Source organism: Cinclus cinclus, chromosome 8 (genome assembly GCF_963662255.1).
Source record: "Cinclus cinclus chromosome 8, bCinCin1.1, whole genome shotgun sequence".
Classification (NCBI taxonomy): Eukaryota; Metazoa; Chordata; class Aves; order Passeriformes; family Cinclidae; genus Cinclus; species Cinclus cinclus.
Genome location: NC_085053.1, coordinates 21,595,212 through 21,611,444, shown reverse-complemented (window position 1 = coordinate 21,611,444; position 16,233 = coordinate 21,595,212). Strand labels below are relative to the sequence as shown.

Genomic DNA, 16,233 nt, shown 5'->3' with positions numbered 1-16,233 from the left:
CATTACTTTTCTTTTTTCTGAATCCTTTGATAAGCAGCATATGACCCTGGAGACTGATAAAGTTGCTTTTTTAGTAAGGTTTATGGAAAGAGTAACTTTCCAAAGTAAGATTGGCATTGTCAAAATCATTAACTCAGTATACTTCATCAGTTTCTTTATCAACTTTGTGCAGTTGGTAAATCTTTTTTTAAAAAAAAAGTCTCGGTCTGTTCAAAATCAATAATTTAATTTGGGTTGGAATGAGGGAATGTAGGAAGAGGATATATTGACAGGCCAAAAGCATTCAGATGTACCTAAATGTAACCCTGCCCCCTCTTGAATGGAATTACAGAGGTCTTGCTGTGAACAAAAATTATTGTGCTAAGTCCTGAGTAATTGCTGAAATTTAGATGTCTTGTGAAGTAAAATAGATCCTATTTGGTCCCCTCTGGCCTTACAGCCTATGAATAATTTGGAGTCAGCAGCATCACACAGATGGTCCTGAAGGAAGAACAATAATGTATTGATTTATGTATGAAGCAGGAAAGGAATTTCATTTGTTCTTCCAGTTATTACCCAGGATTGACAGAGAAGTCTTTTTCTTTTAGTGCTCAATTAAGCAGTTATTAGTGAATACATCAGAAATAAATGACTTAAATAGAAATGGTCTATTTTGCACAGTTTGTTTAGAAGAATAAACTGCATTTGATTTATTGTTTGATTTGAGGCTTCTTCAAAAATGTAGGCTTTCTGTTAAAAAATAGTGCCTTTTTCTTATCTGTTAGGTAACTCCCCTTGCTACAGGGAGCAGAGTTTGTCCTACAGGAAATACAAATGAGAAAACACTACTTAGTTTTAGTTGGTTTTAAATTGAATATTGATACACAGTAAAAACTACTACTTTTCTGTGTAGGAGATAACGTGATGGTTGTGTGTGTTAATGATGTGTCTTAAGTTTTTGTTTAAATTTTACTGCAGTGTTTCCAATTTTTTTGTCTGTGAGAAGATTTTGCCCCTCTGAAATGTTACCTGTCTGTGTATACCTGTGTATAAAACCACACATTGAAGCCTCTCTATTTACATTTCATAAAAGTATAATCATTGGTACTTCTACTAGTCTTGTGAAACAAACTATTTCCCACTTTAGAAACACATTAAAAAAATAATTAATAGTAATTGGCACTTGAAGTGGTGAGAGGTTGTGTTGCTTGTTTGACAACATTGTCCTGTCAGATAAGAACAGCTGGAGTTGTATTGCTGAGAGGTTTTTAGGAAAATGTTCTACAGCAATGTGTTCCCACTGAAACATTTTCTGGGATTATTTTTGGAAATTTTAAGCGTTTATTGGTATTTAAAAGGGAATATCCTCTTCAAAGAAGTTCTAATATATAACTTTTCCAGGGGCTATGACCTATCTCAGTTATTGTTACATATTTGCTTCATTTAATTTCTTTCCTTTGAAGTTCTTCTGTGTTACTGAGTAAGGTGTTTTGTCACTAGCATCAAGTTCACTTCTCTATTGATTAGCCACTGGATCTCCTCCACATACATTGAAGGTATCCTCTGATTTTTACATAATATATTTCTGAGCTTCTTCATCTCCTCTGAGTTCTGGGACTACCTACTGTTAACTTCCACCATAAACAAGTTTCTTTCCTTCCTGTTGCTAGCCAGCATGGATAGCAATGGGTTCTTAGGCTGAAATGTTGAGATCATATTGTGCAGTGGTTAGCTGAAGTAGGTGAGGGCTGCAAGGTACTCTGCTATCAAATGGCTTGTAAAATTATGAAACTGGATAAATACTGGCTTTGCAGCCTCCAAAATCTGCTCTCAAACAATTTCAACATGTGTAGGACAGCAAGTTAATGTTTTAGAAAGGGAATGTCAGATTCAGCAATGAGGCATTTATTTTGGTACAATAAAACTTTCCTTAAGCTGGTTATGTGGTTGTGTTTTTGAACATCCTGATGTGTAATATCTCAAATTTGTTATTGAATCAGTGTTTTTGTTCTGAGAGCTCTTCTATAGTTTATATAGTTAAGTGTTATGGGAAGGAGAAGAGATGCTTCTTCCTTGTAGCCCAGGATCATCATTATCCTTTGGGTAATTAAAAAACCTATCTCTTTGCCAATGCTCTAAAATATATAGCAACTTTTATAAGCTGTCAGTTCCAATGTGCCCACAGCTAACTTCAAGATGTTATTGTGAAGATTTTGATATTTTTGCTGTTGATTGCACTGATGTGATTAATAAATATAGCTGAGTATTTGAAGCTGCTTTTGCTTCTGCGCTGCCCATATCAGCTCCTTTTCAGTGTTACAGATGCCTGTTGAGGATTTTATCCAGACTCTGGTCACTCTTCTGGAGTGTGGCAGTAGTTGCTGATTTCTTCCATTCCTTAGCTTGGTAGAGATTACCTAAAGGCACGTCTGTGTTTTTACCTTTCTGTACATCTTGAGGAGATAGAATTGGGTCGAGGTGTTTCAGTTTCTCTTGGTGAAGTACTGATCTGGGTATTTAAGCTTTAAAAGCAACAGGCTTTATTCACCATAGAGTGAAAGGCTAATTTTAAATCTCCACACTCATTTTTGTATTTCTGCACTCAAATTCTGCTCTTGGCCAGCTATATAGATCCATCTTGATTAGAAGAGAGATGTAAGTGAAGAGCTTAGTTTTCACTTACCAAGTCCCCAGTAAGTCTACCATCCCCTGGTAGGATCATAAAGATTCCAGTGGTCAAATATACGTGTATATGTAAGTTTCTAATGTATTTTCCATGAAGGAAATGAGAGACTGCCCTCTATTAGAGGATTTTTTTGGCAAAAAATTGAACTTTTTTTTCAGTCTGTTAAGGATATTTTAGAATAGAAGAATCCAGCTCTTGTAGCTACACAGGCATGATGGTAAAAAAAAATAGGGGATTTGGGAGTTTTTTTGTCTCCCTTCCACTTGTTTCCTATTTCAGCTAGCAGATGCAATTCTAGAGGCGGAGTAGGTGTTAACTACAGTGTAGTAACTTTTTGTTCAGTCCCTGTCTGGTGTTTATAACAAACTATGTATGACAGATACTTCTGGTTTTTGTTTGCTGGTTTTTCCTCAGGGTCCAGATTGGGGACATTTTAGGAGTGGACAGGGCAGAAGAAGACGAATGGTGTTCTTCTGTTTCTACCATAAAACTCATCTCCTGTCTCTGTCTTGCTCCTGCATACAAGTTAAACATGGAGAATTAAAATGCTTTTCTACCTCTGATTTCTTCCTGCTTTGATGTGGGATATGCTGGTTTTATCACATCTTCCCTCAGACAGATGGTGCAAGGAGGTGTGGAAAAGTGAGCTGAGGTTGGGGTTTGTACCATGTGATGTTTACTATAATCACTTTAATACAGGTTAGCTGATACATGGCAAGACTGTAATTGCTGGGGTTGGGGAGAACAGGGGTTTGGAGCATTTCTCCACCTCCTTATTAGCTTGTGTCCTATTTAAAATGCAGTGCTGTTCAAGAGTTGGGTTAGATCAAGTACCATGGTTATGAAAGATCTGGTGTATGCTTGTAGATGTACTTTGCCATTTGGTTACTTTTCTGAATTCTGGTGTACTGCTGTAGTCATGAGTTTTTACCTAAATCAATGTAAGGAAATAGGTCTGGAAAGGACTCAAGAAATCTCCATCCTTGTGTCCTGAGCTTGGGAGCCTTCAGGCTACAGCCTGAGAGGCCTGATAACTTTTTCCCTTTTTTTTTTTTTTTTTAAATATGTTACAGATGTGTTTTTCTCATACAAACGAAGTGGTGTGCTACCAATGATTCTCCATCTCTAGTGCTGTCTCTTTAATTAGTGTATCTTCAATTTTGAGGTAGAATTTCAGTCTTTTTAACATAACTATTGTTTGCATGAAAAAGTATTTCTTTATTTGATCTGTACCTTGGGGACTTAATTTAAAACATTCTGTACACAGAAAGTCTTAGCTCATGTCTTAAGTGTTCTCGTGGGAGCACTTGGAGGTATTGCTGTGTGTTTGGCTGTGAGCATGCAGGCAGATTGACTCATTGATTAAATCCACCTTCTTGTGTGTGCAGGCACACAAATAAGCACACTGTGTGCATATTCCATGGACTCCTTTCAAGGAGAATTTTATTTCATTCCATTTGAGACAAATCTATCACCCTGGGAACACAATACCAGGGATTTTTTTTTTCTCATGTGTAGTTTTATCCTTTCAAACCTTCCTTTTTGTAAAATTACTTGTGATGGACTTTGTTACAATAGCCAGAAGTATGGATTTTGTCTTTTAACATCCTTTGCCCTGTACTGAACAGTGCTTTAACAGGAAAGAAAATTGCTTTTGCTTCTCTTTGTGTAACATGGTTATCAAAAACGAGTACTTTAGAAATGCAGTGTACAGGCAGCAGAAGAGTATGTGTATATATGAGGGGGGTGTGTGTGTATATATATACACATAAGATATACATGTATACAAGAGTTTTGCATATATGTTACAGAAATGATAGATTAAATGCCTATGTCTGTCTAGAATCAAGACGCAAGTGTAGAAAACTTAAAATACACTTTTAATCTACATTTTTAATAATTTTTAAACCATTAAGGAGGGCCTTAATGCAGGCTTAATATTTTTATTTGCCCTCTTCCTTCTCCAGCAGTCAGTGCAATGAAATAAGCATGTCTTCTGATCTTTTGTCTCTGTTACTGAGCTTGTACTAGAGGCTTTTACATTGGTGTGTTTGGTTTGTTTCTTTTGTGTAATGTTATCAAAGTGCTGAATTTTCTCATACAAACAGTAAATTTTGGAGGGCATCGATTTTGTTGTTGTTGTTGTTGAACTGTGGTTGCCCCAGGTTTATCCACAGAACAAGAATGTGTTCCAGTGAAGTTCTTTTAACTGAAAGCATGTGTTCAGTGTCTGGATATCCACAGAGGCTGTATGATCTGGATATTAGTTTTGCTTGATAAATTAAGGCAAAGATTGGAGACTGAGGTGACAGTACTTTGTCTCCCCTTTTCTGTCAAGCACTTTCTCCCTTGCCATCTCACCGAACTGAAAGCGGGTTGTGTAACCACTGTGAAGGACTAAGAAATATCCAGACTTCTCTACTTTTCTTGGTTTTGTTTAGGACAGGTTTTCCAGATTGATTGATTGATTTATCAAACAAGATTTCCAACATGTGTACAGATTGCTGACATTTGTTAGAAAGCATTTGGAAATGTGCTGCACTGTATTTAGTTAGGTGGACTCAACTATCATCCTTTCTATTTGCAGCTTCTAGGAAAACTTTTCCAATCAGATTTTGGAAGCATTTCAGCTTGCTGATAAGGCCAGACACACTGTCTTGAAAATAAGCTTCCTTAAATCTGTAAATGGTCTTCGGTTATGTGGATGATTGGTTTATTGGACCTCCTTCCAGCTAGAAATGCTTATAGGAAGTGTAACCTTTGGCTGACAAAACATTCTGCTGAAGTTCACCTACAAGCACATTTTGGCTCAGGAGACAGTGTGTCTAGCCAGCAGGAATAATCTCAGCTGTGCTGGACCAACATGTCAGCTTCCTATCTACAGAACTTGGAATCTCATCTGGGGCAACCTCTAAATTGAAACTATGTTAAATCTTGCTTGGTAATTGTATTTCTCAGTAGCAGTTGGGTGTATTATCTTTTAGTGAAAATCCTTTCCAACAATATTTTGTAGCAGTTCTTGGCTTAACCAAGTGGTTTATTATTGCTTGATAAAACAGCTAAGCAGAAGTTTTCCAGGAATTTGGATTGCTAGAGGTCTGTTCTATCAATCTGTTTTCCAGAGCCTGAAAACTGAGATTCATTCACACAAAGTTTAAATGGCTTCAGCATGTTGCTTGTAAACTCATTAATTCTGTCTTTATCAGTGTATTTGGTTTCTCTTTTCCTGGGTAATAGTTTCTAAATGTGTGGGGTTTATAAATGTACCTTTATGTCCAGATTTTTTCCATGAGATCATCATATGGAGCTCTTTTTTATTATTTTTGATTCTTAGTAGGAATCCTAAGCATTTGAGAATTTTTAAACTCTTACTCTTGGTAACTTGATTCAGTGTGTCTTTTCTGCCTTAAGCATAGGTTCACAAAAGTAATGAATATGTTTCCATTGAGACTTCCCTTGACCAAAAACAGGTTGGCAGAAAACATCAAGTTCCGCCAGTCGCTAAGTGACAGTGATGTTTTTCCTGTTCGGTAGATGAGACAAGAAATAAAATTTTTCCAAAATTTTGACAAATTCTTAAGTGCATTTTTATTTTTGAATGAAATCAACTATGATGAATTTTTAATTTGTAAGTAGTGTGATACACCTTTACAAAGGAAGAGTTGATCTAGAGATGAAAACATTAATATTTTTAATTACTTAATCTCATTTTTTGCTGAATGGATATATTGCCATAGCAGGTTAACCTTGTGTAATTGACAGAGAAAATAATACTTTGAAAAGTTATCTTATAGAGGAATTAATATATTGGATTTGTGTGCTTTCCATTTTTGTTTGTGAATAAAGCCATTAACACCATACCTGATAGGTTAAGAAATAGATTTCTGCTCTGTAGCAGTCTGGGTTTATTCATCTCAGGAAGCTTAATTTCTCAATTTCTTCACAAAAATGGTTCATATGTTCATTATTGTATGGAGTGAAACTCAGAATGTGCAGTGTTTTGAGTTGATGGTATTTCTAAAAGAAACGTCTTCCCTTTCCCCTGAGGACCTGATCATGCCCTATGATTCTGCATTAAATAAGAGGAATTGGATTTTCAGTGTCTCTCAAATGAAAATTCCCATATTCAGGGAATATTGTTTGAGTGTTTGAGGTGAGTGCAGGCAGTAGAAGTTCTAATGCAAGTCTTGCTGCTTCTTTGGTTATAAAAACAGATTTCTACAGCTCAGCTTATGCAAAGGACCTTACCTATGTTTTTTTTTCCTTTGGCTGCTTATAATTTACCAGTCAGCTGTTAGACAAGAGAACAGTGAGGATCATTCATTTCTTCAAAAGCAGCTTAGTTGAACTAGCACTACATGTCTTGCATCATTTTATTTTTAAATTGGGAAATGTTTGAGGATATAAAAGGTCCTTTTCCTTCGAGTTGTTGTCCACAAGATTCCCGTCACATTTAGTGAGATCATACAGGTCTACTGCTTACTTGCAAAATGGAAATTTCTGAACATTATGGAAATGACAGACAACTTACTTTTGCTTGCTGAGACCAAAATCTAAATGCTAAAACTGAGAATTAGTTAATCTATAAAGAATGAACACTTGAACTGTGCAGGAAAGGCTCTAAAGTGTTTAAAATTTCAGCTTTATTGAACTTTCTTATGGGGGATGTTTTGTAATAGTATTAATTCGCATTTTGTGACTTAAGTTCAGCTTGTATGGTGGTAAAAATGAGCTTTCAGTTCTTTATGGCACATTCTGTTGCTTTCCAGACAAAACAGTGATGGCAATTATTCCTATTAACAGCAGAAGTCTGAAAATTGTGCAATGTGGGTAACACTTGTGGAATGCCTGTGTACTGGATACTATTGAAACTTGCTTCTATCCAAGTGTTGGAAAGAGGAGCTTGGGGAGGGGAAAGTATATATTGCATATGTACCTCATATTCCTGAGTGGTTAAGAATGGGATAGAAAGAAACATCTTTGTGCTTAAACAGCAAAATGCAAAGGGAAGTAATTTTCTGTTTATGCAGCCCAACAGTGGATTACTTGGCTTAAACTTCCTTAAAATAAGACTCTGAGACTGTTCCTTTCTGCATAAATCATTATTTGCTGGCCTTCGCTTATAGTCAAATTACTAACTTTCCATTTTGAGGTTGAGCTGTCTCCTGTGCTCTCTTGGAACTGCTAATTCAAACTGTAGTGTAGATAAATGATTTTGTTTTATGCTAAGATGTTTAAATAATCAATGGTGAGGTATGCAGTGTCTGTGAGGCTGAATTTTTTCTCTTTCCTCCTTTTTTGGTGAATCCTATATTAGTTTATTTAAAGAACAAAAAAGAGGGGGGGGAAAAAAGCCCAAACCACTTTTCTTTTCTTGTTTCTTGTAGGTTTATGGGTGTCTGTGTGCATAAAGGACAGCTGCACGCTCTTACTGAGGTAAGACTATTTCATAATATACATACTGCATGTGAAATATTCAGTTCTCAGGACAGATTCTGCAATTGTAATTCACCTTGAGTGAAGTTTCTTTTATGGTGGCTGGTGAGTTAATCACTCACTATTTGCTCTGTTAAGAGAAGAAGGAAGAGTCAGTCCTCAAAACTCCACTCACAGCCCTTGTATATCTTTTCTTCTCAGAAGGACTTACTGGGATGAAAAAAAAATACCACAGTAAGAACATAAAACTTCACTGATAATATTCTAAATGAGAGATGTGCATTACCATTGAGCTGCCTTGAAATACTATTTGTTTCAGTGACATTGCATTGTGTTTAAGTCTTATTTGTGCTCCTGTTGTACATTTCGCAAGTGAATCAATTACGTTTCTGCTGGGTCATGTTATTGTATTCAGTCCCTACCACTTTCATATTACAGCTTAATCTGGGTCCCATAAAAAGGAATTATTCTATTGCCCATGTACCCAGGCTGAGATCTAGGTATCAAGTATGAAGCTGAAGTTTCCATTCATATGAGTTCCCACCCAGCTTTATTGGGCTGTTTGTTTAATCCCCCTGTAAGCTGCTCAGGAAAAACAAGAAGGGGGCATTCTCTTGTTAGGAATAGTGTTGCCTGTTTTGAGTCAAAATCAATAAAATGCTTTGCCTCTTATATTAGTTTGAGTACAGACTGAAGGGAAATTCATGGTTTGTAAAGTTAATGTGTCTTATTTACTTCTGTTTTGTAGGAACTGCTCAATTAAAAGAGTAACCCTTTCCCACCCTTCCAAAGACAAGTCTGTTATTAATTAGCAATTTAAGCAGGTTCCTGGTATGGTGTACTTGCCAAGAACTGCTGTAAAATGAGAAGACTGGGGAGCTGTATGCCAATTAGCAGGATATGTGTCACCATCACTTTCTGTAACTTACAGATGCAATTCGGAGGCAAAGATGCACATATGTGGGCAGTGAGTTTCTTCACCTTCTGGGGTGACAATTTTGCAGTTCTCGTTCTAGCTGCTGTTGGAGCAATGCACTCTGGTTCAGTGTCTGTATTTCTAGTGGAACAAAGATAAAGACACTTCCAGAACTTTCAAGATACAGCTTGTGTGTGAGCACTGTGCCATGAGAGGTATAGTTTGATTTATTCTGTCTGGGTTTTTTTGTTTTGTTTTTTTTTTCTACTCCCAGTGCTCAGTAGAGGAGACATTTCTGAGATGACTGATCAAGTTATTGAGGCAGGCTTTGCTAACATTATTGTTGATTTCTTTTGGAAATCTAGTTAATTAAAGCAGGGGGATTTTGGGCCATTCCACTCACTAAACATTATTGTAGATGTTGAGTTTCATAATGCTTTATCATACTAAAACTTGGAAGATTTTTCTCAATGTGGGTTTTTTTGTCTGGTTGTTTTTTTTCCTTTCCTTCACAGCAGTTGCTTACCATTTAAATAACCCTCCCCACCCAAAAAGCCAAGAAAATGAAAACAGCGCAGATGCTTCCTCATAGTGAGCTAACTTTGTAGTTGCTGCTTTGTTCAACTATTTTGAGTTCTTGGCAAGTGAATAAATCTAAGAAAGACTTCAAAGAATAATTTTTTATAGTTATGATTCAGAATAACAGAAGAGATTCATGAAGCATCTTGAGAGCAACAAGGAAGAGTTTTAGATTGAAGAAGTTTGCTGCAACATTTTGAGAAACAGAATAGCTTTAATATATTATAAAAATATACTTAGTGATTACTGCTTTTTTTCTGTGGACAAAGGTGAGCCTTTAATGCTTTTAATAGGAAAATCCATGACAGAAATTGATGTTGTAGGGAATCCACACACGTTTTTAACCAGTTACATAGCTATTCTTTGATTTTTAGAGAGCTTTTAAAAGTTAAAAACTGTATGTGTTTCAGGTGGTGGAATTGTCTTTTCTAGCAACTGTAGTAGCATTTTTCATCTTCAAGTATGTGTAGAGTAATAGTTGAATTCTGAAGACTTCTGGAGGCTGGAGAAGGGGGCTGAAATGATGAGCTGAAGGAGTTATTAGTAAGACAGACAGGGTGAATCACCAGTTCAAATATAGCCCAGGAGGATAAACAAATTAGCCACTGTCTCGTGGCTTTTTTCAGCTTGTGGTCCACAAAGGTGGTCTCCTTACTCCCAGTGCTCAGCACTGTTGACACCAGCCTGGTACTGCAAGTGCTCAGAACTTCTGCCAGGGTTTCGCTTCTTTGGAGGTGAAACTGTTGATTCAGAGGCTCATTGGTCAATAGGTGGTGTCTGAGTCACTGCAGGGAGAATCCTCTTGCATTTGCCTGTGCTGGACCTGTTCTGTAATGAGTTTAATTATCCCCTCTTGTGTTTTGAGAGTATAGTTGATAATATGTCTGTGTAAGAGGGATACATCATCACTTAGAATTTATGTCTCAGGGGAGCATGATGGAAAATTGTGTTTATTTTGTATATGGATATGTTTCCATAACAGAGGAAGTTGAGAGCTTGTGCCAAATGTTTGGTGACTGGATTTAGACAACTTGTGCTATTAACAGGCAGGGCAACCTCAAATGATGTTAGAAGAGCCTTGAGGATTTTTTAAGCCTGTAAGGGGCTGCATTAGGAATATGCAGCACTTTGTTATTGCAAGGCAGAGTTGGGAGCATTACAGATTTCTTGTCTTCCATGTTTACAGACACAGGAGGCTTAAGCACAGGAGTGGATCATGCAGAGCAGGTTTATTGCTTGAGGAAGGTGTTGATCCTGTGTATGCCTTGGGATTTTCCCTTTTGGCAGCATTTTGTGTTGATTTAATTTTCCTCTCTCAAGTGGCTTTTGTTTTTAAAATTCTTGAGCAAGAGGCAGTTTCTGTTTGTTTTGTTTTGTTTTCTTTCAAAATAAGAATGGAATTGTTTAATTATAGGCTGCACTAGGACTTTGGCCTTGTTCTGAATCCACAGTCTTATCAGTTTTGATAATCCAATATTTTTTTTAAGTTCTCAGGCCAGAAGCTATGGCATATGCCTCTTCTGAAGTAATTCAATATCCTTAGATTGACAGAGCATCTTAGGCTGCCAAGGACCTCTCTCCTGGCAAGCACTAAGTTAAGAAACATTTAAGGAAAGTAAAGTAAATGCTTTAATAGGTGTATCACCCAGATGAGCTGGCAGGCATTAGACTGCCTCACTAATGTTGAGCTCACAAGCACAGATTTGCCATGCTTGTTTTCTCTAAAACCAGAAACTGGGTATTCTCAGCATTCAGCTCTAATCTGAAACTGCTGGTTTGTTTCTTTAGCTAAAGGAATCTGCAGTGCTTCCTGCTGTACTCACATGCCTCCCCAAACTAATTTTGGACTTTCCCTCAGGCCTCTCTGTGTTTTTCAGCCACTTTCCTAATCTGACAACTCTCTTCATTTCCATTTCCTGGCACACAGCAGTATCGTAAGTCTTGGAGGAACTTGCATAGTAGTAGTGTCTCTGATGTCAGCATGGGATGCTGCTGAGCATTCAGAGGCCAGCTCAGCTCCCAGGCAAGCAGACAGACAGTGTGTGCCCAGGGGACATGGGGCCTGAGCCAGGGGGAATAACCATGGCTCAATAGCAATTGTGTAGGATTTCATCCCATACACATCCACCGTGGAATTGCTGCATGAGCAAACATCCATTTTAGATGGGAGGCAAACAAATTTATTTGTGTGTTGTAGGTTTTATAGGCCTGTGTTATTATACTGAAACAGATAACGTAGCAGCATAAAGTCTAGCATATAAAAAACATTTAATACCTTCTTGCAGATCCTGAATTGTTTGTTGAGCTCAGCTAAAAAGGTTTATCTGAATTTTGAAGAGACAGGTCAGGCTAAAATCTTGTTATAATTAGATGTATATTTATATATGCACAGAATGAGTCATACAGCTTGGTAATTCCTTCTTGAAGGAAATTAAAGCCTTGGTAGTCTTGTGTATAGAAGATGGGAAATGGGAAGTTATTGTGTGTTGATTGGGATATCTTGAAATTGCAGTGCTTTGGAGGCAATAGTTAATTGTTGCAACAGAAGTTTTATGGCTATTAATTCATACTGGATGATAGTAAAAATGTGTGTAAATGCACTGCTGCCACAATCTGATTGCGCAGTGTGGGATCTGACATGCATTGGAGCTTTGAGGCAGAGAGCAGCAGGGCTGTTTCAGTGTGACAGCAGCACGTGGTAGGTGATGGAGGGGTAGGACAGTATTATTTCAGCCAGCAGCTCTGCAAGCTGAGAGCTGCCTGACCTGCTCTCCTGAAATCTTTCAGATTTGGGCCTTGCTGATGGGCTGTGGAGTCAGACATGGAACACCTGATACCACACCAGATGCTTGGAGTGGAATCAGAAGCACTGAGTGTAGTTGGGCAGCCATGGTTTCCAGGTGCTGTTACGTATGGCAGTGGGACAAGTGCTAAAACGCATAGTAATGAAAATGCCAATGTCCTTTGAAGAGAGAGGGCTTTTTCAGTAAGTTCTTTGGTGATAACTGAAAACTCCCCTTCTCTGCTTTCCCTCCCAACAGCAATAGTTTAGGCAAACTATTAATGCAATTAGTAGAGTTTCAGGTTTTTTGAGACCTTTTAGAGCATTTTTTCTTTTCTGCTTTTGGAGATAGCACTGATTAGAAAGGAAAAACATTAAAAGCTTAATAATCTCAGAATTATTTTGCTTGTGCTGAGTTGCCCTTTTACAAGGAATAGAAAGTAAGCTTTTAAAGTGAGAAGGTTCTTCTGACACATAGCTGTCACAAGCAGAATAAATTATTAAAAGTTCTTAATTAATTTGTCTTTTTTTCCCCCATCCCCTCAGTTCTTGGTTATCTTTCTGTGGAGGGCCTTTGACCCTAGAATGGAGAAAACCAGACAGACATCACTTAGGTCTCCTCATGTGAGACTTTACGATACAGCCAAAATTGTAGTCTTACATTTCCTTCCAGATGGCAATTGCATATGTGTGAGAGTTTTAAAAAGGCATGGAATAGCATTCCTTCCTTGCTCCTTCCTTTTCTAATCTCCTGTAAGGCTCTCTAATCCCTACTTTTGTTCCACCAGTGTAATTCATATTGTTTGAATAACTTCAGTTTTCTCGTGTAGCACTGCAAATATTTAACTCAGCTTTGGTGCTGGCAGTAGGCCTTCAACTCTGGAGAACCTGGTGTCTTTGGAACTGTAGTTCCTATTAGCAGTCATTCTGCAAATATTTCATGCTGCAAAGGAATTGTTCTTGCTTTAGGTATTGCCTGTTTACCAGCTGACATTTAGTTCCTGGATAAGTTGGCTCTGGTGGATGTTTCTCAGAAAAGAAAAAAGAGAATAACTGTGGTGTGAAGTTGATAAGCCTGAGCTTGGAGACAACTGAAAAGAAAATTACAGTTGTGCTTAAGGTTGGCACCAAGTCGAAAATGAAAAGAAATTAAAGGACTTTAATTTTCATCCTGTTAGAAAATACTACTTATTTCTTGGATACTGCTGTCAAATTTCTACAAAAAACCCAACAATTCAGAGATTTTTTTTTTTTTTTTAGGGAAGGCCTTGAATTCATGTAAGATAGGTACTGCCTAATGTGTTCAGTGCAGCCATACTGAGTGGAGACTCCCAGATCAGTTAGTATTCCTTAATATCTTGTTCCTACTTATGCTTGTGTATTACCTTTCCTTGCTCATTGAAATCTTTCTTAGACCACTTTATATACTCCTTCTGACTGAAGTATTGAAAAAAGAAAACTCAAAAGAAGGAAAAAACAGAGGGGTGGGAGAACTCTAAAGGTAATTTTATCCTTTCTCCACTCAGATTTGGGACCGAATTCTGTTCCAATTTGGTCTCATTTGCATACATAAGGCATCTTCCTTGAATGTATTAAGGTCTTGGGCAGTATGCAGTTATTTGTTTTATGGTTTTGTGGCACTGGTCACTGTTTTGACTTTCTGGAGGAATAACATGAGCAACGGTGCAAGGTTTCTCTTGGATATTTTTGTTAACAGCTCAGAAGATACAGAATATTCCTGTTAATTCTAAATGTCTTTGCTTAGAGGAATGAGTCTTGATACAGAGTAGTGTAAAGAGGTCAATTACTTTGGAGTAACTTTAAAAAAAAAAAGATGATCATGTGATGATGACAAATTATCTTTCAGATGATTTCCAACAACTGACAGAATTTTTAAATACCTCCTGGCTCTAGGATGCAGCACAAGTACTGTGGTTAATACTTTATAAAAAGTCAAAGTATGCATCAAATTCTACAGATTAAATTTATCCTTGTAATTTCTCAGCCAGTGAATAACATGACCTGTGGATTAATGCTGTAATAAACCTCTACCTGCAGGCTCTATCCTTTTTGTCTGTGGTTCAGATACTTTTTGTACCATTAATTGTAGCTACAGCTTCATTTTATGAATGAAGAGTACTTTCAGTGATGCTGTACCAGTGCTGGAAAGTTACATGCAGAGGCAATCTGGGCCTCCACAGGTATAAAGCCCAAGCACCAGAAGAGTAAGTTTAGCCCTATTGAAAATATGTCAGGGGTATTGAGTCCTCTGTTAAGCTATGATTACTTTGTATCTATGGTTATGTGGTATAAAACTAGAAGTGTTGCTATTATTTACTTGGCTTTTTTGCTGCTTTTATTGTAAGACTGGAAGTCGAGCCAGCACATATCCATGTTATTTCCTCTGTTAATTTGGTTGTTTGGCTTGTTTAGCTTTTCCTTTACAGGAGTCATTAAGAGTTAGACCTTGCATGTACTTGCCTCAGGGTCAACAGAAAACCATTCACTCAGAGCTCAGGGATCTGACCTCTAGAGAAGAGCAATGGTAACCTTGTCTGATGCAGTAGTTGCACTCCCCATTAATGACTGTGGGACTCGAGAAGAGCAAGGTCATTGCAACAGAAGTAAAGTTTAAAACAGAGTGGGGAAATAGCTGAGGTGTTAGGAAGACTAGGCTAGTCTGTAATGTAAAAGGTGAGAAATCATTCCATTTCACTGGCACTATTTTTGCAATGCTAAATTAGAAAAAAATGATCATGAAATGTCTCTTAGGGCTGTTTGCTATCTGTACAGTGTTTTTTTTCACAGAATCACCCAATGGTTGAGGCTGGAAGGGACCTCTGGAGGTCACCTGGTCCAGCCTCTCTGCTCAAGCAGGGCGACCTCGGGCCAGCTGGGGCTGGTTGCCAAGCACCTGGTCATAGAATCACAAAATTGTTTGCGTTGAAAAGTACCTTTAAAGATCATCTTGCTCCAACTCCACTACCATGGACACAGACAGCTTCCAATAAACCAGGTCGCTTAAAGCCCCATCCAGCCTGGTTTTAAACACTTCCAGGATGGGGCATCCACAGTTTCTCTGAGCAACCTGTGCCAGTGTCTCACCACCCTCACAGCAAAGAATTTCTTCCTAAGATCTAAATCTAAACCTACTCTCAATTTTAAAACTTTGACCTTTTAAAAGGTCTCTCTTCATCTTTCTTGTAGGTTCCCTTCAGGTACTGGAAGGCTGCAATTAGGTCACCCTGAAGCCTTCTCTTCTCCAGCCTGAGCAATCCCAATTATCTCAGCCTTTCCTCATAGGAGAGCTGCTCCATCCTTCTAATCATCTTGATGTCCCTTTATGTTTCTGCTCTTGAGAAAAATCACTTATCTCACCACATGAAAATTGTTGCAAGTTAGTAGGTGCTTTGAAATATCTTGTCAATTCTGTCATTGTTTATTCACCATACTTTTTATTATTTTAATAGAGATAAGGTAAACCTACCAGATGCAAAAAGCTATTACTGTGTGCCTGCTTAGTGGCACATCTGAATATTGGCTTAGTCTTTTGGGGTTAAAAAACCCAAACAACTAAACTTGTACAGAAAAACAAGCCTGTTCCCTGTGCTTTCCACTTCATTGCACACAAACACCAGAATGCAGTTAGGATGAACTCTTAAGTTTTATTACCTTTGAAGTTACATGCAGCACCTACCTGCTGAAGGCAGAAAGGCATAGGCAATAGGGACTTTTTTTAGAGCTGAAAAGTTAGTAAGCTTCTGTTTATATTCCACTATGAATGTGTTTATGACAACAAACCATCTAGCAGTAGATGCTAGCGATGTCTCTAGCAGTATGTTTTTGAAATTATAA

At 37.7% G+C, this 16,233-nt stretch overlaps 1 protein-coding gene across 2 annotated transcripts in view; it reads left to right on the top strand.

Annotated features, from left to right (window-relative positions):
- TESK2 (testis associated actin remodelling kinase 2) overlaps positions 1 to 16,233 on the top strand; it is a 129,330-nt gene that overhangs the window by 66,163 nt on the left and 46,934 nt on the right. For both annotated transcript variants that reach the window (XM_062497745.1, XM_062497746.1), the window contains exon 5: positions 8,053 to 8,101. In XM_062497745.1, the coding sequence (XP_062353729.1) occupies positions 8,053 to 8,101 (49 nt within the window). The remainder of the gene's footprint in view (positions 1 to 8,052; positions 8,102 to 16,233) is intronic.